Consider the following 26,204-nt stretch of genomic DNA (forward strand, 5'->3'; position numbering starts at 1 on the left):
TCTCAAAAGCCATGCTGCCCTTGCCCTTGCCGACGGCCTGCTGCTTGCGCTGAAGCGGACCGGACACCCTCCTTACACACTACACACTATTTCTCCTATTCTCTTTCACTCCTCCACCCCACCCCAAAGGCACTGCGCCGTGTCGCCGAGAGGCAGACAGAAATTAGGTGCCTTTTCTCTTTTCCTCATGAACCACTAACAACAGAGCAGAAAGAGAATAGGGGCCATTGGCAGGGCAGTCCGAGTCGTACGACTTGGAAATGTGGAGCTGCAACCACGTACGCACATACCTATGGCCATTCTCACAAGAAAAAAATGTCCTAGATCACCTTTCTTGGGCAAGAATACAGAAAACTAGCTAAACGAGAAAACTAAAATAAATAAACAACCGATAATCCACCAACCGATTGTCACCACAGCTGCGGAAGGAAGGAAAAACGTTATACGTGACCTCGGCATCATCGGCTAAACAAAGTAACTTATTCGCAGAACACTGTGTATCAGAAAAGACACGGGAAACACGACACCAATGGCAATGCAACGACGCCCTATGTCGACCCAACTTGAGCGCTGGGAACAGCGAACTGAGCAAAATTGCAGAACACTGCGACACCACTCGCAACATGTTTGCCCCATACCAGTCCCGAAGGCACGGTGAAGAGGTCGTTGCGATTTGTAGTCTTTCTGCATTCCGTGAAGAGCACAAAGAACGCGAAAGATTGGGTACGAGAAACTTGAGCGTGGAAAACGACCTTGCCATCAAACCTTTTGCAGTGCGGACTGAAAAAACGCAATGATGGGTGAGGGACGACAGGAAGTTGTTAAGCGCTTCAAAGATGACTATGAATAGAAAAGTGTTTAAATGGGAATGGAAAAAGAATCCACAAAAACACGGGCGTTGCTATGTTGTGTTGGACAACAGAACTGCAGGCCTGTTGGAAAAAGATGGCAGCAATATCTCACAAAGAGACTCGAGAATTAAAAGCCTCTCTGATTGCCGAGAGGTAAAAGAATTCTTCGACCACGTTTCAGCTTGAATAAATTTACTTCCGCGAGTGATGAAGGATCAGGTACGGCATGAACGGTGCGTTTCTGCCTGATTCCTTCTTGAAATATTGCCGCGAGAATTTTCATGGTAGCCTAAATTATGCAGCCGCTGTTTAATTGGTTACAAAAGAAATGACAAAAGCCCATGGTCTTTGTCATCGTACATTTTAACAAAACTTGAAATCCAGCCAGATGGCGCATTGCTACTGGGAAATTTTTAGCGCAAACTTATGCTTCCTCACGACGTTCACAAGCACCCATCCTGTCTCTCTCGTTGTTCTTAACGTCTTTTTTAGCGCTCACAACTATCCCAATAGCCACATTTATTCAAGAAAAAACTGAAGTGGCATCTGAGGGCACAAGCAGTTCAACGCAATAGAGAGAGAGAACGGGTGCTCGATTGCTCACGAATCGTGCTGCTTTCTCGTCTTTGAAGCCACATTAATAATGAATCTGGAGCTTAGCACTTCTTCTCCGTTGATTAGGTACATAATCATAGATCAAGCTCAGTGTAGGTTCCGATGTCACGTAATTAAGGTGACATGGAGTGGGATATGTGTCACAACAAGCTGAAGAACCCAATTCAATCCCTTCGTACCATCATGCTCGTTTAATACAAACGTTTGTAGATTGGGTTACAGAAACAACAATAAATGACCGAAAAATATTTAATTCCTCCATTCGTTAGTAACGCACTTCGTTATGTATTCTGTTTTTTGGAGCAGATCACGTGATGAATTAAGATAAAGTGCTGTTTCTATTTCACAGCAGTCAGCGAACGGTGTACTCTACAAACACATCACCTACATTATACTTCGTGCCAGCACAATGCATACAATCTTCAATTACATCGCAAAAAAATAGGGGTTTCTCGGAAAGAATTTCCTAATGCTTCGTTATACACTCAAACGTCAAAGTTAAAAATAGCACCACTATGAACGGGATTGACTCTATGGCCAAGTTTCACTGTAAAAAGCGCTTGAATAACATCACCTTCCAGGTATGCATTATACATTGCATGAGTTTTTAGATGTGTGGTGACATGCTTTGTTCAGGTTACATTGTTTAAGCGTAGAATTAGCTTTTTAGTCACGTTTACTATGCTTTTTATTGTTAATATTTCACATCATCGGTCATTTAGTGACGGTCATTTCATTTCCACATCCTTAAATTAGAGTTATGAATAGTTGATATCCAAGCATTTTTAAATATATATGACTGGTGTTTATCAAAGAACCTAGAATGAGTTCCGGGGAGGGAAAGATATGAACAGTTTTATCGTTTGAAAAATAAAGTTTTCGGCTTTACAAGCCGGAACGTCAATACGAAAACAAGGCACGTCATAGTAGGAGGTTTTAAATATTCGGAACCATGGTTTGGCAAAAAAAATGGAGACTACATAGACTCGCTCAGTAAATGTGCCTTTATATTAGGACTCGATATAGGGCCCAACCTATAGCCGGTATTTTGGTCACATATAGGTGGCCAAAAATATTTTTCTCTGCAAAATATTTCCGCATTAGTCTGCTTTCAATCATCCCGACATTTTTTGAATACACCAAAGATAGCCGCCAAAACGCCTTGGACGTTTGGCGTGGAATGACCGATCAAACTTTACGTCGATACCTGTCACTTTTCGCCTCCACTGTCTCTTTCCAAGTTCGTGTTCTTCCTTTCTTGACATTCAATTTCACAGTAATTTAAAAAATCCACATTATATTGGTTCTATAGAAGAAAATAGATTGTGGTATACGCATCTTAAATAAAACTTGGCCGTGCACTTACGCCTTATCTCACTGTTTTGTATCAATCATTTCACCATTCTCATCTTACTTACCTTATTGCCACGTGGTTGCGAAGGCAATAATATGGTACTTTGGTTGCTCAAGACGACACTTTTTATTTCGTGAACATGTGCCTAGAAAAGTACAAAGTGCTAGAAATTCACGCTTTACGCAGATAGCGGTGATCAGAGCATTGGTCGTCGGTAATATGATCTGCGCGAAGGTACGTCGCCATATATACCCGTGGCATCGAACATCATCCATATTGTAGGTGTCTCAAGCTTATCAGAAGGTTCTATAATAATCTAGAATTTTCGCAGACTGCCAAGCGTGCTTTGCGCAAGGCAATTGATTAATATGAGGTGTTTAACGTTTCAAAACCACCATATGATTATGAGAGATGCCGAAGTGGAGGACTCCAGAAATATTGACAACCTGGGGTTCTTTAACATGCACCCAAATCTCAACAAATAGGCCTGCAACATTTTCGCCTTTATCGAAAATGCAGCCGCCACAGGCGTGATTCGATCGCGACACCTGAGGGTCAGCAGCCGACTACTTTAGCTACTGAACCACAATGGTGGTGTCTTTGCGCAAGACAGTGACATAAAAATACAAGCGAGGTGGCAGTATAGTAATGTTGCAATAAAATTTCAGCAGATGCGACAGGCTCCAGTGTGGATGCTATTTTCATACAGAACCGTCAGCGGATAGCGACGCGTTGCTTGGTGAATCGACGTCTTTGGGTATTTCGAGTAGGCTAAATTTCTACCTAAAACATACGGCGTGACGACAGCACTCACGTTGACTTAAATTTTAGCGAAAAGAAGTGCACGCTTCGGTAGGATGATATGCATATTATTAAGAAGCTCTTGTGTATTCCTCAATGGTCGAGAACATCAATGGTCGAGCGAACCTTCACTATCACGTGCTGGATGAAAGGAATATATCTATGTAATGTTTACAGCCAGCCTATAGACCGCAACTGACGGTGTTGGCCGACATCACTCCTGTAAGTCTATATATTTAGGATTGTATCTGTTACAGTAAAAAGTAACTAAATACGTTACTCGTTTCTCTAATAAAAAAAGGGAACGTTTCATGGTTCCACGTTTTATATATACATAAAAAAGGTAACGCATTACCATTACCGTAACCGAAAAAAAACATAACGAATGTTACCTCTGCCATAGCTCCGGAATCATCAGATTTAATCAATGTGTCTTTGCTGCAGAAACCCACAATGAGAATTTTTAATTTAAAATTTATATTCCACACATATTAACCCAAGCAAGGATTATATTCAATGTTCAATTAACGAGAATTATTTGTACAAGTGTGCTGAACCTTAGCAATGTTATATAGAGGCCTAATGACGCCTGCCCATGTGATGGCTTCCGACTCTGCAGTGACCCACGGTGAAACCATTTTCTTTTCCTTAGAGCATTATACACAAAGTGAGGTTCGATAATCTACGGTATTCACAAAGAAGCTATCATTGAACTCTCAAGAAATTTACAACAATCGGCCTTTTCTTGATCCTTCAGCACCTTCAATAAAGCATGTCGAAATCGGTACTGTTGGTCCTAGCAACCGAAATGGCCCGCCGCGCGCCAGTAGGCAATCACGGAGGCCTATGGAGGCCTACATTGGTGCCTTTATATTGGGGAGGGGGGGGGGGGGATCGGGAGATGTCGTGGGAAGGAGGGGGTCACTTGCAAGTTTGTGACACCAGATGTGGCTTGCAGACGCGTAAGTCTAGAAAAATCACGAAGGGGCACACACATCTTGCAATAGCAGCCATTTTGTTTTATTATTTTGCAGGTTTTATTTTTGTTTACATAAGAATTAAAATCATGCCTAGAAATCAAATTGACAAACGAACGTAGGTTCCCAGCACTCGTAATTGCAATCTTCTATTGAGTCTTTTTCGGAACCATTCGAGAGTGGCAGTTGCGATTTCAATTGACTCACACACCTTATGGGTATTGAGCAGGTGTACACGCTACAAAAAAGCATTAAAAATTTGAATGTTTTATACATACTTATCAAGCATTCTTATTTGTAACGTTTTTAAGAGAAATTTCGATGGGGCCCACTTGCAAGGGGTGTCTCCCTCCCCTGACCGAGCACAAAGGGGTCGGGGAGTCAACGTTCTCTACAGGCGTGGTCAACGGGCGTCCAGGTCATGACCAGTATGAACTGTGCATCTGAGAAAATATTGCATTTGCTCTCATCTTCACATTTGGCCATCGACAGGTTATTGTATTCGGGGTAAGGAAACCCTTCTTTCAACTTGCATCATGGCTGAGGGAGGGGGTCGTGTTGCTGTCGGTAGAGTGGGTAGCAAGTGCTGGTGCGGTTTGAAGGGGTCAGGTGCCCCTTTTGCACCACGCTTATGTCTACACTTCATTTATTGAACACAACGGTGAGGTCTAGTTGACTAAATGCGTAGATTTGTTTTCTTCCGCATCTTATACCACTGCATAAAGCATTCTCATATTGTGAAAAGTGGTTATCTCGATTCCTTTGAAGGAAAGTAACATTCAAGTCATGACAGATACTGAAAAGAGCGGTTTCCTACAATGGCAATAAGAAAACTCGTAGCAGAGGTGCTTCTTTTTTCGTGCAGCGTACAATGTAAAAGTGAGATCCAATTCGGAAAAACCGAACTGAGTGACGTGCGTCGGTGCTTGCTCAATGTTCAATGAAAGAAGGTTTCATGGAGTAGGACGTATCCAACAACACAAACAAACTGCTGGATCCTAAATTTTAAAAAAACGAGCAAAGTGCTGCACATTCGTGGTAGAACATGGACATAGATTGAAGTACGCGTTTTTTAATATGAAAGCGAAATAAAAACTATTTTACAAAACGCTTTGCATTCATCGTGATGTCGACACATCTGTGTAGTGTCATTAGTGCTATTTGGATGAAAATTCCTGAATTTCAACTAATTCAGTAACCTCTGGCAGAAAACCTTTTGAATTTTTAGTTTCGGTTTCCGCGCCGCCGGCGCTGCGCCGCCGATGAAAATTGGCCGCGCGCCACCGCCGATAATTTAACCGGCGTGCGCCGACAACGCCGCCGCCGCCACCTCTGAACGACCCCCACGCCGCCGCCGGTCGAAATCACCTCGACGCACACCTCTAGTACAGTGTACTAGAATTGGCAAGTGTGTCGTGCGCGGGCGCAAAACGGGTCGCCTCAGCGATGATACCCTCCTCTCCCAACCAGCTCTCAGCATCCTTCTTACATTTAGTGCCTTCTCACGGCGCGCGGAGCAGTCCCCGCTGAGATGACCCGCTTGGCTAGTCCGAGGCGGCGGGGACATTTCGTCTGCTCCGCAACGGAGCACGCCGTTGGGAAGCCGCAAGTTCTGTTGACTCTTACATTAAGACTGTTCCTCGGAAGAAAAAAAAAAGATGTCACGCTCGCTTGCGGTAAGCATGCTGTTCACAGATAGTCGGCATTTCCCCCATTTTTATAGCACTTTTATAATGTCTTTGGGAGAATCGGATCCACCCTACTGCATCCGCTCTAGTTCTGATATTCAAAGACAGTTTGGCTAACGGATGCATATTTTCAGACACTTTAAAGGATCAACCGAGGAGGCTCGTATATTCCGAATTAATGCGCAGTGACAACGGGGCGAAGGCCTAGACAAGATTAGCGATACGATCGCGGAGGCACAGAGTAATAAACAACTGCTGGACCAAGTTGTGTGCTGTATTTCCAAATCATTTTACAGCGTACAATCGACACAAAAATACAAAAAACTCGATCTAAAAGGTTACAACAAAAATAACTTCCATCCTACACACACCCACAATAGCAGCAACAAAATGAACAGAAGTAAAAAAAAGTGTGCACACCAGAATGTACAAGCAAGAACAAGTGACTGCAACATGGGCGAAAGCAAGAATCAAAGTACAAAAGAAAATATTAGCGACAGATTATAACACATGAGGCATAAGAAAAGTCAATGAAAACATAAGTACACATATAAGTGTACTGCTCATTTGTAACATTGTAAAACTGTTCATTTGTAACATCAGATGAAATAAAAAAGTCCAAGGTCATGAAACAATAAAAATGTAATAAAGTACAAGGGAACACACTGCACAAGAAAGCATGGTAAATAAGACCAAGTGTATGCAAAAAAAGAAGGAAATGAATAGGGCAATTAGAAATGTTGCACTTTATCTGAAGTTATGTGCACCTCCTCATTTTCAAATGCTTTTTCTGATCACGTTTAGTGCTTCTGTCTTGGTTCAATGACTTTGCATAAAAACGAAAACGAAGCAAAACATAAAACTTCACAATCACAAGTGTGAAGTCCTTTGCATGGTTACTACACCCAAGTGTAGGGATTTCCACATTTTGCAAGAATGCTGCAAAGTCACACATGCTAGCTGCTTCGATTTTCCTAGAGCTAAAGAAAACCGTGAACGACTCTTCTAGCGTATCAACAAGCTTTGCCAAAGCAGAAGACGGGTAAAGGAGACCACCGCGGTCAAACTGACGGATGAATTCAGTTTGGGTGTCTGACACTGCGGACGCCTTGCTTATGGTCAAGTGCTCGGTGCATATCGTACACCCAGTTTTCTGCTTGGCCTTCCGAGCCACATAGCCTGCGACATAATGTACCAGGCGACTCGAACTGTGGTTGTTTTGAAAGACCGCTCAATGAAGTGGACCTCAAAGTGCAAATCGCAAACCGCACTTGCGTCGTTGAGCTCTCTGTCGGCTCTTTTAATAAGCCGGGACCAAGCTTCGCGTTTAACGACGTCCGCCGGAACACGAAACAGCGACCGCGCTTCTTTGCACGACCGATAGCCGCTGTTGCAGTGTGGCACAAAATACGTGCGGTCGCGCTTGTCCCGCCGTCGTTCCGCCATCCCACTGGTTCACGTCGCCGCTGCACCAGTTCACGACGAGCACATTCCTCACCGTAGGTTCAAAAAAATTCCGCCATATCCACGAAGTGAATGAGGATGAGTGGGCGAAGCTCCGGAGGTAAACCTGGTAAACCATGAATCCTCTGTACATTTTGCCCACTCGATTTTATTACATCGCTCCCCCTAGCGTACGTCGCCGCACTAAATCGAACGATTGCCTTCAACCAATGACACGCGCCATATGTGACATCATTCCTATTTTATAAGATCTCGCGTCTTTCATCAACTACAAGTACCGCTTTCTAGTTTATAACATCTTGCATCTTTTCATCATCAGCTACAAGTACCACCATCTAGTAAACACTACAAGAACTAAACGAGAGGTGGCTACATGGATGGATGGATGGATATGGCTGTACCCTTTAGATCGGGCGGTGGCTAGCGCCACCAAGCCGTAATACCTAATGAACCAAAAACTATATATTTTTTTTCCTTAAAAAGTGAGTTTGAGCATTCGTACTTTGCAGTGAAGAGTTTAATTTTCACTCGTGCCTTGACTTTAGCCACCAATCAGATAACCTCCTTCTAGTTAAGTCTAGCCGCTTAAAGTTTATTTTGCCCTCCCGGTCCCTAAACCCCAGTGCTTTGAAAAACTCTGCGCCATCATCCTGAACTATAGGGTGAAGCCCTTTACAGAACATTATCAAGTGTTCGGCAGTTTCTTCTTCCTCTCCACACGCACTGCATACTGTGTCTACCCCTTCGTATTTGGCCCGATATGTCTTGGTTCGTAGTACTCCCGTCCTGGCCTCAAACAGTAGGGAACTACCCCGAGTATTATCATAGATCCTTTCCTTGGCAATTTCCTGCTTAAAAGTTCGATAGATCTCTAGTGCGGACTTTTTAATCATGCCCATTCTCCACATGTCAGTCTCCGTTTCCTTCACTTTCTTCTTAACCGATATTTATTTTTGGTTTGGCCACCTGCTGTTTTCTAAGTATTTACCAGTCAACTTCCTGGTTCGTTTCCTCCATTTTGTATCGACATTCTTCATGTACAAGTAGCTGAAAACCTTCCTAGCCCAACGCTCTTCCCCCATTTCTCTCAATCGCTTCTCAAATTTTATCTTGCTGCTAGCTTCCCTGCTCTCAAATGATGTCCATCCCATATCACCTTGTACTCCCTGATTTGGTGTATTCCCGTGAGCTCCTAAAGCAAGCCTACCTATTCCACGTTGCTTAATTTCTCTGTACCGGTACCGTCTCCTGTCTACATACAGGAGACGGTACCGCCATCTAGTGAACACTGCAGGAACTAAACTAGAGGTGGCTACATGGATGGATGCATAGATATGGCTGTACCCTTTAGATCGGGCGGTGGCTAGCGCCACCAAGCCGTAATACCTAATGAACCAAAAACTATATTTATTTTTTTTTCCTTAAAATGTGAGTTTGAGGATTCGTACTTTGCAGTGAAGAGTTTAATTTTCACACGTGTCTTGACTTTAGCCACCAATCAGATAACCTCCTTCTGGTTAAGTCTACCCACTTAAAGTCTATTTTGCCCTCGCTGTCCCTAAATCCCAGTGCTTTGAAAAACTCTGCGCCATCATCCTATTCCACGTTGCTTAATTTCTAATCTTGCTTGAACTTCTGATCTCATGCACAAGACCGCATTGCCGAACGTCAGCCCAGGAACCATGACCCCTTTCCATATTCCTCTCGCAACATCATACCTATTGTAATTCCACAGTGCCCTATTTTTCATGACTGCTGCATTCCTGTTACCTTTAGTCGTCCCGTATATTTCGTGTTCCCTCAGATAGTCGGTCCCATTGCTTATCCATACGCCCAGATATTTGTATTTGTCTGTTATCTATAGCATGACCTCCTGTATTCTAAGCTCACTACCTTCGTTGTCATTGAAAATCATGACTGCTGATTTTTCCTTACTGAATCTAAAATCTAACCTATCTCCCTCATTACCGCAGATGTCCATCAATCTCTGCAAATCTTCCTTGTTGTTGGCCATTAGCACTATATCATCTGCGTACATTAATGCCGGTAGTGCCTGATCAATAAGTTTTCCTTGTTTGACTAAAGAGAGGTTGAAGCCCAGTCCACTTCCCTCTAATTTTGCCTCTAATCCTTGTAGGTACATCATGAATAATAAGGGTCACAGGGGGCACCCCTGCCTAAGCCCCCGTTTTACCTCTGCAGGCTTGGATACCTGTTTTTCCCACTTTATAACTACCTTGTTACCTTTATAGATACCCTTTTAAAGATTAGTGACTACATGTTCCACGCCTAGTGTGTCCAGTATTCCCCACAATTCCTCTTGAACCACGCTATCGTACGCTCCCTTGATATCCAAAAATGCTAGCCACAGGGGCCTGTGTTCCTTTTCTGCTATTTCGATGCACTGCGTCAGTGAGAACAGATTGTCTTCCAACCTCCTGTGTTTCCGAAACCCATTCTGCAGTTCCCCCAGCACCCCCTCATTCTCTATCCACGCCTGCAGTCTTTCCTTTATAATTTGCATCGCCAGCCTGTAGACCACTGATGTCACTGTTATAGGACGGTAGTTGTTTATGTCAGCTTTGTCCCCCTTTCCTTTATAGATCATGCTCATCCTGCTAAGTTTCCATCCATTGGGAACTTGTTACGCGTCTTAGCAAGCTCTAGCTCGAACAGTCTAATTAGATTCGTGTATGTCCACACTGTCTTATTATCCTCCGTGATTACTTTCTCAATTTGTTTAGTGGCTATTTCTATTTGCCTTTCTGGATAAAAATTTTCCTGTAGTTCTCATCTTGTCTCCTTCCCACTTTCACTGCTCTTCCACAACTTAGCTTGATACGTTTGTGATCACTACCCAGACTTCTGGAGCCACCTTCATCTATGTGCATTCCTCTCAGCTTATCATACATCCTATGTGACATCAGTGCATAATCTATCGTCGACTGAAGCCTTCCTACCTCCCATGTTATTTGCCCTTCACACTTCTCGGTACTGTTGCAAATGATCAAATCAAGCCTTTCACACATATCCATGATCATTTTGCCTGTCGGGTCGGTATACCCATCTATATCTTCTATGTGCGCATTCAGGTCTCCTAGTATAATTATCTCGCACTCTCCTCCTAACTCCTGAATGTCCTTTGATATACACTCTACCATTGCCTGGTTTTCCTCTCTGGCCTTTGCTCCCGTCCACAAGTACACGAAACCAAGGAGTGTCATTTGACCTGCCACTTTCCCTTTTAGCCATAAATGTTCCTTGCACTCCTGCTTGACCCTTTGCCAGTCTGTACTTTTATGAATGAATGCCCCAATACCACCCCCCTTTCTGCTACCTTCTGTTCTATTACAATATTCCCACGCGTAGTCCGGATTGTTCGGAGGTTGTTCCATGTCCCTGAGATGTGTTTCTACAAAACCGTATACCATCGGTCTCTCTTCCCTTAGCTGTTCTTCTATCTCTTCCCACTTCAGCCTGTTCCTACCACCCTGCATGTTAATATACCCTATGTCTGAATTGGCTCGGCGCTCGTGGCTCCGTCTATTTATGCCCCGGACTCTACCTATCTTAGATATTGGTGCCACTTTGGAATCGTATCTGTCCATACTACCTGTCGAAGAGTCTCCCTGGTTGTTTTCCTCGTTACTAGCTATCCTGCACCCCGAAGGGCTCGCTTGCCTCCCAAAAAAGCTACTGCGCGTCCTGCAAGTCGCCAACCCACCTCATGACCTAGCCGCCCATCGAAGTGAATTCTGTCTCGTTGAAAACCCCCCCACCTATGCACCTCTCTGTTTATTTCCACCACCTCAAAGCCTTTCTCTCGACTCATCCGCCATATCTCTTGGTTTGCATTGACCACCGCTCTTTGCAGGTTGCTATCACGCACCGGTACCTCCAGTATCGTGCATATAACTACCTGTACCTTAGGAGAAGTGGCGCGCATGTCATCGATGCCTTTCGCCAGTGTGGCTGCTAGTCCTTCTTCATCTTCATTGAGGACATCGTTTAAACCGCCTGAAATTATCACGAGGTTTCGTCTATCAGCTGTCGTTTTGAGCTTTGCGCTCGCTTGCCTCATGACTGCTTCCAGCTTGCGTCCTGGGAACGCCCCTACCGCAACCCTCTTGTCACCTCTTACCCTCTCTTTGATGGCTTCTGTGCATCGATTTAAATTCGAGTCCCCGGCTATTATCACACGCTGTGACTTTTCAGCTGGAGCGTTCTGCACCTGGGGGCGACTTGCACCTGTGACGCCGGCTGCTTTGTTCCCTCCCTGCCCTACCACTACCTTGCTGAAGCTGGGCCTTGCGACAGTTGAACCGGCTAAACCTGTTTTTTCCAAACTTGCTTGCTTTTCCTTCTCCACCGTTCTGGTTGCCGGTTCCCTACTGTTCTCTCGGTAGGTCGCTTCTTTGTTCAGCTTCGCTAGCGCTTCCTCGGCGGACTTCAGTCTTTCTCCCATTGCCCTCGTTTTCTCTTGCTCTGTCGCCACCGCAGTCTCGCGCTCGGCGATTCTCTTCAGCAGTTCACTCTGGGCAACCATCATTTTGTCCATTTTTTCCTCGACCTCACATTGCCTACACTTCGCGTCAGCCTCTTCTCCATCCGCTTCTACGCTTGGGTCCACTTTCAAACCCACTCCACATCCTGAGCACTTAACAGTCTTTTTAACCATACCTTTCTTACACCAATTGTCCCTATACTCAATAACTACTAAACACGAGCCCTGCACTTCGAAGAAAAAAAAAGGAAAGTCTAAGCTCTACTACAAAAATTTGCGTGTTCAATGTACGCGCACCTCCCCCACGGGGTGACAAAAAAACAAAAAAAATTTTTCAAACACACACACCCGCACTAACTAATAAACACCTGGTGTCTGGCCCCCGAAAAAGCCGTACCATAAAATAAGTACTACGAAGATTTCAAGCGCTGCCTTATAATTATAAAGACAAGCTCAAAACATGCAAAAACACTTATCTGCGCAGTCGATCCGGAGCGCTCAAAAAACACGTCCATCCACCTTGACAGCCTGAACTGAACTACATACAGGGGACGGTACCGCCATCTAGTGAACACTGCAAGAACTAAACTAGAGGTGGCTACATACAGGCTACAGGGGACGCACAGCCCACGCCCTAAGGAGCTTCGCCCCTAAAAAGGGGGAGAAATTTCCTTCACGACGCACCTAGAACAAAACAAGCGAGTGCCACTGCAACGTCTCGGTAGGCCGGCCGCCGGAGCTGCTGCAGCCACAGAAGCATCCCTCTTGCTGGTGGCGCCCCTACCGGACCGCCGCGATTTTCATTGTGGCAGTGACCCTCCGCTCCCATTATTCGGCCCCGCGGACGACACACTTCCCAATTCTAGCACACTGTGCCTCTAGTGTCGCAACTAGAGGTGTGCGCCGACTGATCGGCGCGCCGCCGCCACCGACGTTTTTCATCGGCGCAATCGGCGCGCCATTTATGCACCAGTACCGAATTTTCACAGATCTGTCGTTTTATTTTTTATCTTGATTTTTAGCTTCGTTTCACAATCATGTAGCCAGTAAAAAACAGGCTTCTTAGTTATCTTCATCCAGCTTTATAGACCGAGAGTACCACTATGAACAGCGGCAAGTTTGGCGGCCACTGCATGAAATGACATATTGGACAAATTGACAATAAATAAATGTAACAGTTACAGTAATGCATAGACGCTGCCATCTGAGGCTTAAAATCAATTTTTGCTGGTTTTCTATGCTGTAATTAGCAATAATTTTGGTCATACAACGTTGAATGTACTGGCCCAGCGTGTTGATGCGTGCGAGTTCACCGTAGCACTATTCGAATATTCACATGGATGCAAAACGGCATCATAATCGGTCCAAGATGGCAGCCTATGATCGTGCCCGAAACAGGGCGTATGCACAGAAGAAATGAAATGGTAGCAGCGCAGCACGAATGCAGCGCGTTAGGTGAAGAACTACACAAAGCCCCGAAGGATGAAATCGAAAGGGAGAAGTTTAATTGAGATAAGAAGCGTCGAGGCATAATACATGCTCGAACCTACTCAGGGTGTATCATCACCTGTCCGTGGTGTTAAAGTTGATAATTTTCGAGGATGACCACTCATATGCAGCGTCTCAACATGCTGCAGAAAATACTTGATGCCTTTTAATTCAGGCATCAGATATCCGGGATGAAGATGCTAAGGCAGTAAGATGGCAAGAGAGAGAAAGGAAGGCTGGGGGATTAACCAGATCTTGGCATCCGGTTTGCTGCCCAGCACTGGGGTGGAGTAATAGGGGCAAGAAAGGGGGTGTAGAGAGACAGAAAAGAAAACGCATGTGCACTCAGGAGTAGGATGGCAAGCTTAACACAGGATTTATTACATTCTGTACAGACAGAGCGAGAGATCTCTTGGAATGAGCTGGGTTGCTCATTATAAAGTGTGCGTTTTGACTAAATCAGGGAATATGTCCAGAATGCGCTTTTGAATCACGTGGGACACACACCATTTCTGACGGTGCCACTCACACTCGCTCACGTCAACGTCTTTGATGGGGGCGTGGCCACCACTCTGCACCTGTGACACCAAGAAACCACTGTGCTCGTCACGTCGAACGTCTTATGGTGTCGGAATGCCACCTCACTTCCCGGCTAAGATGGACAAAACACGGCTGGCAGCCCTTCGGTGACTTGTTTGACGAACAAAGAACGCCACTCTCCCCCGTCGGCCCAGGCGCCGTGTGGTGAGCAGAGGCGTAATGCGCTTGTCTGAGGCCACCAGTGAGAAAAACAAACAAAATAAAATAAAAAACTTGCCAGCAAAAAGTTTACAAAAGACGGCTGCATTCGTCAATAATGCGGAGACAGACACTTGAGCGACATGTCATATATGACGTACTCCAACAAACATGTTTTCATCACGCACCTTGAACGGACCTACTGGCACTGTGAAAGACGAATAATAATTGTTGCGGACAGTGGTGATGTACTTCTGTTGCGAAGGTAATGCTCAAAATTAACCAAATAAATCTTAACTTTATATTCAGGTCTTTATAAAAAGTTGTTCAAGTTAGAAAGCTCCTCAAGTGCCTAAGTAAAAAATTGCTTCACCATACTTTATGGTGAAGTAATTTGCAAATAAATAATGCAACCTCTGTTTAATTGATATTGAATTACCTGACCGCAATCAAAGGTGTGTCGTCGCTATAAAAACTGGAAAGTTATATTTGGACACGATCGGGCGAATGCGGTTGAGAACGAATATGTCACGTAATAAAAGTGATGCGATGTTGCACAATTTCATCTTAACAACTCCGTGCCCGTTTGCTTGCTCGTGATGTATTCGAAGGAGCTAGCCAAGTCTCGGGTAGAATTCGAGCAGAGTAGCTGGGGCTGATAAGAGGAACGTTTATATACACTATTTACACACTAAAGGTAGCTATTTGTGTATAGTAGCATCATGGAAGCGTGATGGGAGCTTCTCAGGGATGGCTCAGAGCGTCTTGGTGCTCACGCTTTACGCCCTGGTCTTCCTAAAATTATCTGCAGGAGAAAACAGTGGACAGTTTGCAATAATCTGCTAGGCAGCTTTTCTGTAAGGTTAGTTTTTCAACCAAGAACTCACGTTCACAGGCTGCTTTTCTCGCTCATTTCGTTTTTGCCATTCCCCCCCCCCCCCCTTTTTTTTTGAGATCTTGTTGTGCTCGCGTACCTTCGCTGGAATTCGGAGAGGTAACATTTTGTTGTACTCGCGTGCTCAAAATGAGAAATGAAAGCAGTCTGTGAACGAAAGTTTTTGGTTGAAAAACAAACCTTACAGGAAAGCCGCCTTGCAAATTACCGTAAACTGACAGACTGCATGTCAATTCAGTTCAGGGCAGTCCGAACAAATTGCCCTCTTCATCTCCGTCCGCCAAATGGGGGGGGGGGGGGGGTAGTGGTTATAAGAAGGTGCCTGATTTCTGCAGCCCAGCAGGGAGCGCAGGGAGCAGCGAATAAGGATTAAAAAAAACGAGAGAGCGAGAAAGAGAGAAAGCCAAACACTGCCTTCTTTTCAGCCCAGGAAAGAGAGAAAGTGCACGTTCAGTTTGTCACACGGCGAGAGAGAAACATAACGTAGGTAACAGTGCAATAATACGCACAACGCACCACAGTGCAATAACATTGCATCGCATGTGCAGAATGGCGTCTGCAGCGCTAGGCAGGCAAGGGCTTGTGAGAATGGAAGACTTGGAAGCACCACAGAGTGTGGGAAACATACCTGATGAGGAATCCCAAGCTCTCGGCTAATTGTTCAGCGCGTCTCTTAACACGTCGAACACAACAAGCAGCCTCGATTTCAAACAGCTCTTCCTAGGCCGTCAGTCAGTCAGGCGTGTCCAAAGAGTTTTTGATGAGGGGAGCCAACAGCCCTAAAAAATTCGAAGTATGACTCGTGTTGTCGCCGCTTTTGGCGCACCTCGAGAGCGTTGATCCGGAACAAATCAGGGTAGGCTTAGCGGAAATTGTCCCCCGCGTCCATGTGGCGCCCAGCTAGGGAGGCCAATTTTAACATCTTCTACAGACACACGCACATAAGCACGCACAGTTTCACTCCAAGAGGGAAATGGTCGCAATGGCGTACGTAACGTGCATCTTTTATAAAAAGGCGTGCAGTGTATGCCATAGCTTCTTTTCTTTGAAAGTCTTGGAATACTAGTATATCTTCATTATATAGATGAAGTATGAGGCGGTTGCTAGTCGAATATATTTGGGTTAAAGTACTTCAAATATTTATTCGCCGCGCATGACTTCTGGAAATGATACTCCAAAAAAAGGAAATCGCTCCAATATTTTTTAAACTAAGTTCGCACGTGGGAGTACTTGTTCTCTGTCTGCGCTTTTCCATGGTTCATGAGTGTTAAGCCCCGCTGCTGCATCTATAGAATGGTGTAGGATAAGCAATATCAACGCAGTGACAGGATTTCCTACAGACTACCAAGAATTCGATCACCAGGAATTTTCCCTCCGGCATATTTTGATTGAAAGAAGTGACATATTTTTGCTGAAAACCCGGTTTATGCACTGGGTCCCGGTGCAGAGATGTTCCATATTGCAACACTGGATCATCGCGAGCGCGAAGACGGCAAGTGAAAGCCACTATGCTGTTGTCTGTACGGTCGGTGTAACGAAACCGTCCAGTCTTGAGGGTGTTGGGTTAAACCATGCACTTTGCCCATTGCTATTTTTCATCATGGCGTTTGTCTATTAACTGACTTGTGCTATGTGGAGCACGCGGCAGTAGTGCCGACGTGCTATTTGGTGCTGGTACAAAAAGAAAACTAGTTTGGATCGTTTCTTCAATGAGTCATTCAATTAAACCTATGATAGGAGGCTGCATAGAAGACTATACGCCTGACACACTAGGAAAAGTAAAGCACATTGTAAGGGACCACTTCTGGTAATTGAAGGACTTGTAGACCATCACCATATAGATTTTGGTGTTCTGCAGAAAACCCGGTTTTTGCACTGGGGCCCGGTGCACAGATGTTCCATATTGCAACTCTTGATCATCGCGAGCGCGAAGACGGCAAGTGAAAGCCTCTATGCTGTTGTCTGTACGGCTGGAGTAACGAAACCATATATAAAAATATTTTGCTTTGGACTCACTCGGACTGAGACTAACGAAATTTCTCTCTATTTAAACTCACTCAGACTCACTGATGTTTTTGTCAGCCGGATCCAGTAATACTTCCTCATATATACTCACTCATACTCAGACTGATCAAAACGTTCCTCCAGCGGACTCACTCGGACTAATAGACTCGCCAAATGTTTCTGAAACCGACGCACTTGGACTGAAAATGAGCGATGTTCGACTTGGTCCGGCTCATACAATAAACGTCGAAGGAGCACCATTGAAAAACACATGTGAAAGAATCGCAATTGCCAAGCAACACACACACACACACACACACACACACACACACACACATATATATATATATATATGTATATATATATATATATATATATATATATATATATATATATATATATATATATATATATATATATATATATATATATATATATATATATATATATATATATATATATATATATTATCTTTCAACCTACAAAAACAAGTTATTTCTACTGCCTCTTAATAATAATATTAAAGAGAAACTTAACATTACATGCAATTTTCCGCGATAGGCAAATGCGCGCTGATAGCACTAAATACAATAAGTACCATATGAATTGGCTGCTGTAAATACCTGTGCTATTTTGAAATTTGGTGATACAATGCTGGTATATATACATTTGCCCACGCTTGTAATTTGGTCATTATGCGAAATGCTGTAATATAAAATGTTTGTCACAGAAATTCTAAGAACCATGACTTGACAGAGTCGCGTTCTTTAAAATGTCTGTTACTTGTGCCGAGTTTCATATCAGGTAAGGTGCATTCATGGTTCATTATTCATCAAGTCTTCCTGCAAAACCCTGCAAGAAAAACTTGTCTTGATTGGAAGGACCTGTGGTTAGTGCACATGTACGTGTTATCCTACATAAGCTGAGTCTTTCGACAATAACTCATCAGTTGGAATACAGCGCCTGTGTTTGCATCTTTTTAGGTGGGCATGAATGTGTTGTATTGTATGCTGCTTCCTCAAAAAGAAAATAATGACTAGGTCGTTAGCTACCTGCTGCAACAAATAAAAAAACAAGATGCAACATTTTTTTCTTTCAGTACTTCTCTCTCTGCCCCTACCCACCGCACACACACGCACACCAGAGCTATAAGCGTCTATGAAGGAAGAGGGGCTGTTTACGGTTGCGCACCTGTCATTGCTTCTCTAAATGTTTCGGTGTGAGGGGGTTTATCGGAGCAGTGAGTATATAATGTACGACAGGAATCAAAGGTGAACATTCAACATAAGCCTGTCAGTTTTGAATAGAAACTGAAGGAATGAGAACTCCAACCAAAATATATTTAAGGAAAAAAAAACAGATGTTTTGAACCTGGTCCGGCGTCTTCCTCAGGGGTGAGAGATTGCCTTCAAAACGTCGTTTTGTTTAATATGTTTTGGTTGGACTTTTCTCATTACTTCAATGTACGAATAGAAGTGGGGATGGTGGTAAAGGAAAGGATGGCCCCAGTGGCTTTTGCAATACTTCATTAGGCATAATAACTTCTCTTTTCATCTTGCTGTGTAATATCCTATAGCTTTCTCATAACTCTCGGCTAAGCTTTTTTGTTGTGCTCGGTAGCTCAGGGTGAGGTGAGTTTCCGCGAATCTTACCTGCCTTCCAAACCAGTTACTGTATGCAAGCTTCCCCTGAATGGATGAACCTGTGGTGTAAGAATAGGAAAAAGACGCTATCTTTCCTTGCGAGAGCAGGGCTCAGTGGCTTGAAGGGAAGGGGGGGGGGGGGAGTGGAGAAAAAAGTTTAGAAATAGGAAGGAGGAGAAGGTTTGGAAGAACGTGACGGTCATGGACTTCTCAAACTCACGGAAGAGGCGGCGGGAAAAGAGTGGGGATGAGGACGACCATGCACCACGAAAGCAAACGGTCACTACCCCCTCCGAATCCTCTGAAGCGGAATCACACACTTCTCAGGGCTCAGAGGAGTTGTCCGGGAGCGAGTGCAGAACCACGGTGGATTCCGAAGTGGCGTCCACCACAGCGGACATGACATCATCTGCCACAACAGGCGGCACGGACTCCCCGAGCTCGGATGGTGCAGGCACTTGCCAACTCCCTACTACCGCCTCAATGAATGACCTATCGGCCCCTGGGGACCCCTGCCCTCCCTCCCCCGACACAGAAGGACTGTCCCTGCCAGGAACTTCTCCCCAAGAAGTAGAGTGCACCCTACCTGCCCCTGCAGCAGAAGGGACCACCGAATCTCCCGACATCCAGCCCCCCGACGATTCAGCTGCCATGGAGGTGGTGGAGGAAGTTCTTACCAGTACCGCTACAGGGGGCAACACCCGAAAGAAAGCCCCTTATACGGCGAAAGACTTTCTCCTTACACCGTCAGCGGGGGCCACACCTACCAACCGCAGAAAAAAGGTAAAGAAGAAGCTGACCAAGAAGCCACTCCCGGTTACTGCATCGGAGGGCACGGCTGCCAACCTCCCCCAACCTTTCGCCAAGGCCCCCACTGCAGTGGACACCACAAGGAGGCACAATAGTGCAGCGGGGAGTCCCCCATACACAGAGGGCTTCCAGGTGGTCACTACCAGAAGTGCCCGACGCCGTGCCAGGGACCTTGCTGCTGCTGCGGCCCTCCCGGTCGACCCTGCCATTGTAGGCACAGTTCTCTTCCGGCCGTCGGCCCCCGGAGGTACCTTCAGTGGATCCCCACGCCTGATCCTCACACAGGCGCTCTCTGCAAGGCCCGGCGTAGCCGCAATTCGCGTAAATCAAAAACGCAACATTGTGGCTGCTGACGCAACCACGCGAGAGTGCCTGAAGCAGCTCCTGACCATTAAGGAGCTAAAGGGGATCCCTGTCACAGCCAAAGAACCTGCCGACCAAAGGACCAGCACGGAGTTCCTACACGGTGTCGACGGGGAGCCTGCGGCGGACAGCCTGCTGCCTGGGATCCAGTCGGCCGTCCCGGTGCTCTCTGCTGCCAGGGAGGGGCGAACCGTGACGCTTCGCTTCGCCGGCCTTCTGCCACCGGAGCACATGTCACCCTTCTTGGTACGCTTCCCAGTGCGGCCGGCCAGACCCCACCCCCTGCAGTGCCGGCAATGCGGTCGGTTCGGCCATGTCAAGGAGAGCTGCAGCTGGCCAGGCAGCTGCATCAGATGTGGTCGGACCCACCCGGGATAGAGCTGCGAACAGACCCGGCCCCGGTGTGTCAACTGCGGGGGCCCACACTCTGCAGACACCCCGGACTGCCCCCGGTGGCAGGAGCAGCGGAAGGTTGCCACTCTCATGGTATCTTCCCCAAACATCCTCTCGAGACGTGCAGTGGCAGCGGCAGTGCGAGAGGAGATTCAGGAGGCCCGGACTTCTGCGAGCGTGGTGAAGGGCCACCCTTCGCCGCCCCCCCCACTCCGGCCAGACCCATTGCCGGCGCCTCGCAAATCTCGTCGCCAGCCACTCCAGGGACAGCAGTTCACTGGCACTGCTGCCCCTATGGCCCTGCCTGCGGCCACTGCTGTTCCTGAGGCCCAGCCTGCTGCAGCTGCCACTCTAGCGGCCCAGCCTGCTGCTATTGTCCCCGGAGGCCAGCCTGCTGGCCCACGGCTCCTGTGGCCCCGCCTGCTGCGACAGTAGCGTTGCCTCCAGCGGAACCGGCTTGCCAAATCATCGCCACCCTGCTGCACACCCTGCAGTCTGTGGGAGAGTCACTTCCCCTGGACCACCCCCTTCGAGCCATCTGTTTACAGACGGGAGGCTCTCTTCTCCCCACAGCCAATCATGGCTAGCTCCCCACCCGGAACGAGCCAAGGCAGCCGCCCAAGCGTTCTTCAGTGGAACGTCAACTGGCTGGGGTAGCGGAGAGACGACCTGGCAGAGCACCTTCTGCGGAGCGATTACGACGTGTTTGCACTGCAGGAGGTGTATGCCCGGGCGGAGGACTTTCGCCTGCCGGGGTATGTTGGATACAGCAGCAGGACTGGCTGCACTCTGGTGACCTGCCATGATGCCCCCTGCCTGAACGACGGCCACCAGCAAGGACATTCCCGGTGTGCTGTCTACGCCAAGCGGGAGCTCCCGCAGGCAGAGGTGAAGGTGGCTGACCTGGTTGAAGGCCCCTTTGAATGCTGCGCCATCCGCATCTACATCGGGGGGCAGGACACCACTGTGGCCAGCATCTACATTCGGCCGGGCCAGCCCTGGGACCCCAGATGCCTCCATCAGCTGGCGCATCGCCTGGGCAGGGAGTTCCTGCTTTGCGGGGACGTTAATGCCAACACCCAGCCTGGGGCAGCCGCAGGACTGACGCTCGAGGCAGAGAGGTGCGTGATATCCTCCAGCAGCTATGGCTGGCGATCCTGAACTCGGGTGCCAACACTTTTCTCCGTCGTGGGCACCAGGCCACCAGCACTGCCATAGATGTCAGCGTGGCCACGGAGGGTTGCCAGTACGCCTGGTCGCCATTCCCGGACACCTGGTGCTCGGACCACCTGCCCATCCTGCTGTCCCCCTTTAGAGGTAGGGCTCCACGGGACCACGAGTACCACGTGGTGGATTGGCAGGTCTACCGGCGGTCACTCAAGCAGGACACGAGCAGCGGGGACCTGCTGCAACTGGTGGCCCACAGTGCGAGGGCAGCAACAGTCACTGCCAAGGTCCAGCAGGGACAGCCCGTCCTGGACATCCGGCTCCTGGCTCTGAGGGTGGCACGGCGACGTGCAGAGCGGCAAGCCCTGAACAAGGCCCAACCGGAGCTCTGGACGGTCTTCCGGTGAATCGATGCCGTCTGCAGACGCCACGCACGCAGGCGCCAGAACCTGGGCTGGCAGGGCGTGTGTGTCTCAATCAACCGCTCGCGTGATGGGATCAAGGCCTGGCGCCTGCTGAAGTGTCTGATGATGGCGCCCCGGGCCTTAAACCAGGGACTGTCCCTGGCTGTTCACCTGTCCATCACGGCTGCGAACCTGGCAGAACGGCTGGCTGACCAGTTTGCTGCAAGAGACATAGCCCCACTGCATGCTGCACCACCACCTGCTGCCCTCCCTTGCCCTACCTCCTGCCATCATCCCAGATGGGTGTCCGCGTAGGTGCGGGAGCTGTGCGAAGAGCCCATAGGGATACACGAGCTGGGGGCGGCCCTCGAGAGGACCAAGCGACGAAGTGCTCCAGGGGCCGACGGCATCACCTTCCAATTGCTCCGCAACCTGGATGGAGGTGGCCGTCAACGACTCCTGGTGTACTACAACGACGTCTGGTGCACCGGAGTCTTACCCGAGTCCTGGTGAACTGCAGTGGTGGTGCCAATCCTGAAGCCCCGGAGGAAGGCCACGGCTCTCTCCTCGTACCGGCCAGTCTTTCTCACCTCTGCGCCCTGCAAGGTGATGGAGAGGGTGACTCTAGAGAGACTGGAGTGGATTGCCGACCACCTGGCCTTCTTCCCGGAGCAGCAGACGGGCTTCAGGCGACACCGGTGCACGGGAGATTCGATCTCGGACGTCGTCGCTACCCTCGAGGACGCCAGGAGCAGCGGAGACGTGGCAATGCTGCTGCTGCTGGACGTGGAGAGTGCCTTCGACGGACTCCCACACATGGCAGTCGAGGCGGCCCTGGGCCGCCTCGGCATCAACGGGAGCCTCCGAGGCTTCGTGACCGCCTTCCTGTCCGGGAGGACTTTCCGTGTCCGTGTTGGAGGGGCCACCAGCCAACCCAGGGACATCACTGCTGGTGTCCCACAGGGTTCAGTACTGAGCCCCTTCCTCTTTAACATGGAACTAGCAGGACTTCCGGCGTCTCTCCCCACAGACACCAGGTTCCCGGCCCGCTGCTCCGTCAACGCAGATGATGTGGCACTCTGGGTTCGGGGACCAAGGCGGTCGATCCCAGCCATTAGGAGATCACTGCAGGCGGTCTCGATGCAGTGATAACCTACCTCGAACGCATCGGGCTTAAGGTTTCTGCCACCAAGACCGAGGCCCTGCTGATTCACCTGCTGGTGGCAGCTCGCACCCACGTGAGACGGCTGAGGGTTGGCAACCGCAGCCTTCCTTGGAGGCTGGTGGTGAAGTACCTGGGGCTCACCATCGACCACTGGCTCACGCGGATCCCGGCTGACAAGGCTGCTGCCACCAAGGTGCGGCGCGTCCAGGGCACTATCAGCAGGCTGCAGCTGCGTGGCCGCGGCTGCTACACCAAGTGGGCCCTCCGGCTCAACCAGGCTGCGGCATCCTCGGTCCTCCTGTACGCCTTCCCGCTGGTGAACCTGACACCGGCCAGGAGAAGCCTGCTGGAGGGACTCCACAGGGGTGCACTGAGATCGATCCTGGGGCTTCCCAAAAGCTCGCCGGTGGCAGCGACTCTCGGAGAGGCGGGAGAGTGGCCTCTGACGTTGCGTATGCTCCAACGTGCGCTGGGCCATATCGACCGCCTTCACCGCGCGACCGACGGCAGGGCCCTCCTGGAGCGTCTCCGCAGTCAGCCAAGATCACAGATGGGAGGCCTCTGCCTGCTGTACCACCAGATGGTCCCGGATCTGCCAGTTCCGGTTACCTTTCCACCGCCTCACCACCAGCCACCAGAGGTCCACCTCTGCTTGGAAGGGGCAACGAAGCGACGGACGCCTGCGGCCGCACTGCAACAGGCGGCCTCCTGCAAGCTGCAGGAACAACTGGTGGGACGGCTGCAGGTGTTCACGGAGGGATCTGTGATGCCGGACGTTAACGCAGCGGCCGCATGCGTAATCCCGTCCAGAGCCAACAGCAGGCAGTGCAGGCTACCCTTCCCGGCGAGCTCCACGGCTGTGGAACTGGCTGGACTCCATCTCGCGGTAGACCTTTTGGCCGAGGACATCCCCCTTGAGCCGGCCGCGGTCCTGTGTGACAGCAAGGCGGCCCTGCAGACCCTGGCCAACTCCAGCCGTGCAGGAGTGACGGCCTGCCTCCTGACAGCCAAGGTTCAGGCCCTCACCGACGCCGGGGTGTCCGTCTCCTTCCACTGGCTGCCCTCCCACGTGGGCATCGTTGGAAATGAGAAGGCGGACACACTCGCCAAGGCTGCCCACTGTTATGGGGGTGTATCTCTTGACCGCCGCCGTCAGCAGGTTGTGCTCGTAATTTGCATCAGGACCGACGAGAAGGGAAGTACCGGCGAGACGGCGCAGAACAGCAAATCAAAAGAGTTTAAGAGTTGTCCACTTTGGTCTACATAGTTAGACCAAAGTGGACATTCAAGTGTACAAACAAAGGTAAGAAGCCGAGGAGCAGAGTTCCGGCAGAGTCTCAATCCAGACTGCTTCACCCAGTCTCTCCCTGCGCGTTTTTAAAGGGTTCCAGACGCTTGTGTGACGTCAGGCGCCTCCAGACATGACCAAATATGGATCACCTTGTGTTCGCACCACCTACCACGCCACTGGTCACGCCACGGATCACACCACCGGCGTTCCCACACTCAAGAGCCAGGTGCGAATGAGCCATGAGCTCACCGCGTTCTCGCGCACAGCACATGACGAGCTTCGCGGCAGCAGCGTCTCAGGTTCCTCGGCGTCTGGGCATACACTTCTGCGCCTCTACCCCCGATACGTTTACAGGCCCGGGAGCGTTCGCACGCTGTCCGTGGTCTTGCATTTGGGCCCAAAGGGGTTCGCGTAAAATGAAGCGTAACACCACCAGCCTGGTAACCCCTACTCCTGTGCCGTGGCGGCCAGGGACTATTCGCAGGCCCGTCTAAAGAGGCTCCTTGTCACAGTCCACCCAGACCCAAGGCTGGCCAGCGGGCGAGGACCAAAGCCTCTCCCAGAGACGGGCCTCACGAGGAGAGAACGGGTCTCCCTGTTGCGACTGCGGACCAGCTGCATGTGGACAGCGGCCCGCCGCTACGCCAACGGCCTCTGTCCCTCTCCGTCCTGCAGCCGTTGCGGAGACCCAAAGACCCTCGAACACCTCCTCTGTGCCTGCCCTGGCTTAGCACAGGAACGCTTGAAGGCCTACCCGGCCTACAGGAGACAGGGTCTGCCCATCTCCACCCTGGAACACCTGCTGTTCCCGTCTCGTCCACATCCAGCAGCACTCCGAAGCCTGGCGGAGTTCGTGGAGGAGTCAAGAGTCGCTGCCTACCGCTGATTCCAAAAGCCATGCAGCCCTTGCCCTTGCCGACGGCCTGCTGCTCGCGCTGAAGCGGACCAGACACCCTCTTTACACACCACACACTATTTCTCCTAATCTCTTTCATCCCATCTACCCCACTCCAAAGGCACTGCGCCATGTCGCCTATAGGCAGACAGAATTTAGGTGCCGTCTTCCTTTTCCTCATGAACCACTAACAACAGAGCAGAAAGAGAATAGGGGCCGTTGGCAGGGCAGTCCGAGTCGTACGACTTGGAAATGTGGAGCTGCAACCACGTACGCACATACCTATGGCCATTCCCACAAGAAAAAAATGTCCTAGATCACCTTTCTTGGGCAAGAATACAGAAAACTGGCTATACGAGAAAACTAAAATAAAAAAACAACCGATAATCCACCAACCGATTGTCACCACAGCTGCGGAAGGAAGGAAAAATGTTATCCGTGACCTCGGCACCAGCGGCGACGCAAAGGCATTTATTCGCAGAACACTGTGTATAAGAAAAGACACGGGAAACCCGACACCAATGGCACTGCAACGACGCTCCATGTCGACCCAACTTGAGCGCAGGGAACAGCAAACGGAGCACAATCGCAGAACATTGCGACACTACTCGCAAAGTGTTTGCCCCATACCAGTCCCGAAGGCACGGTGAAGAGCTCGTTGCGATTTGTAGTCTTTCTGCATTCCTTGAAGAGC

General features: G+C 48.8%; 1 protein-coding gene across 10 annotated transcripts in view; it reads right to left on the minus strand.

Moving 5' to 3' along the window:
* Positions 1-11,228: 11,228 nt before the first annotated feature.
* Positions 11,229-26,204, minus strand: part of LOC142784480 (uncharacterized) — a 34,119-nt gene continuing 19,143 nt past the window's right edge. For 3 of the 10 annotated variants that reach the window (XM_075882866.1, XM_075882868.1, XM_075882867.1), the window contains 2 exons: positions 22,659-22,758; positions 21,032-22,591 (listed from right to left, as the gene is read on the minus strand). In XM_075882866.1, the coding sequence (XP_075738981.1) occupies positions 21,054-21,620 (567 nt within the window). In that variant the 5' untranslated portion in view covers positions 21,621-22,591; positions 22,659-22,758 and the 3' untranslated portion in view covers positions 21,032-21,053. Of the gene's footprint in view, positions 16,155-21,031; positions 22,759-26,204 lie in introns of those variants that run through there. The other 7 variants (XM_075882864.1, XM_075882863.1, XM_075882858.1 and 4 more) reach the window with 4 other exon arrangements.

This window comes from Rhipicephalus microplus, unplaced genomic scaffold (genome assembly GCF_043290135.1).
Source record: "Rhipicephalus microplus isolate Deutch F79 unplaced genomic scaffold, USDA_Rmic scaffold_14, whole genome shotgun sequence".
NCBI lineage: Eukaryota > Metazoa > Arthropoda > Arachnida > Ixodida > Ixodidae > Rhipicephalus > Rhipicephalus microplus.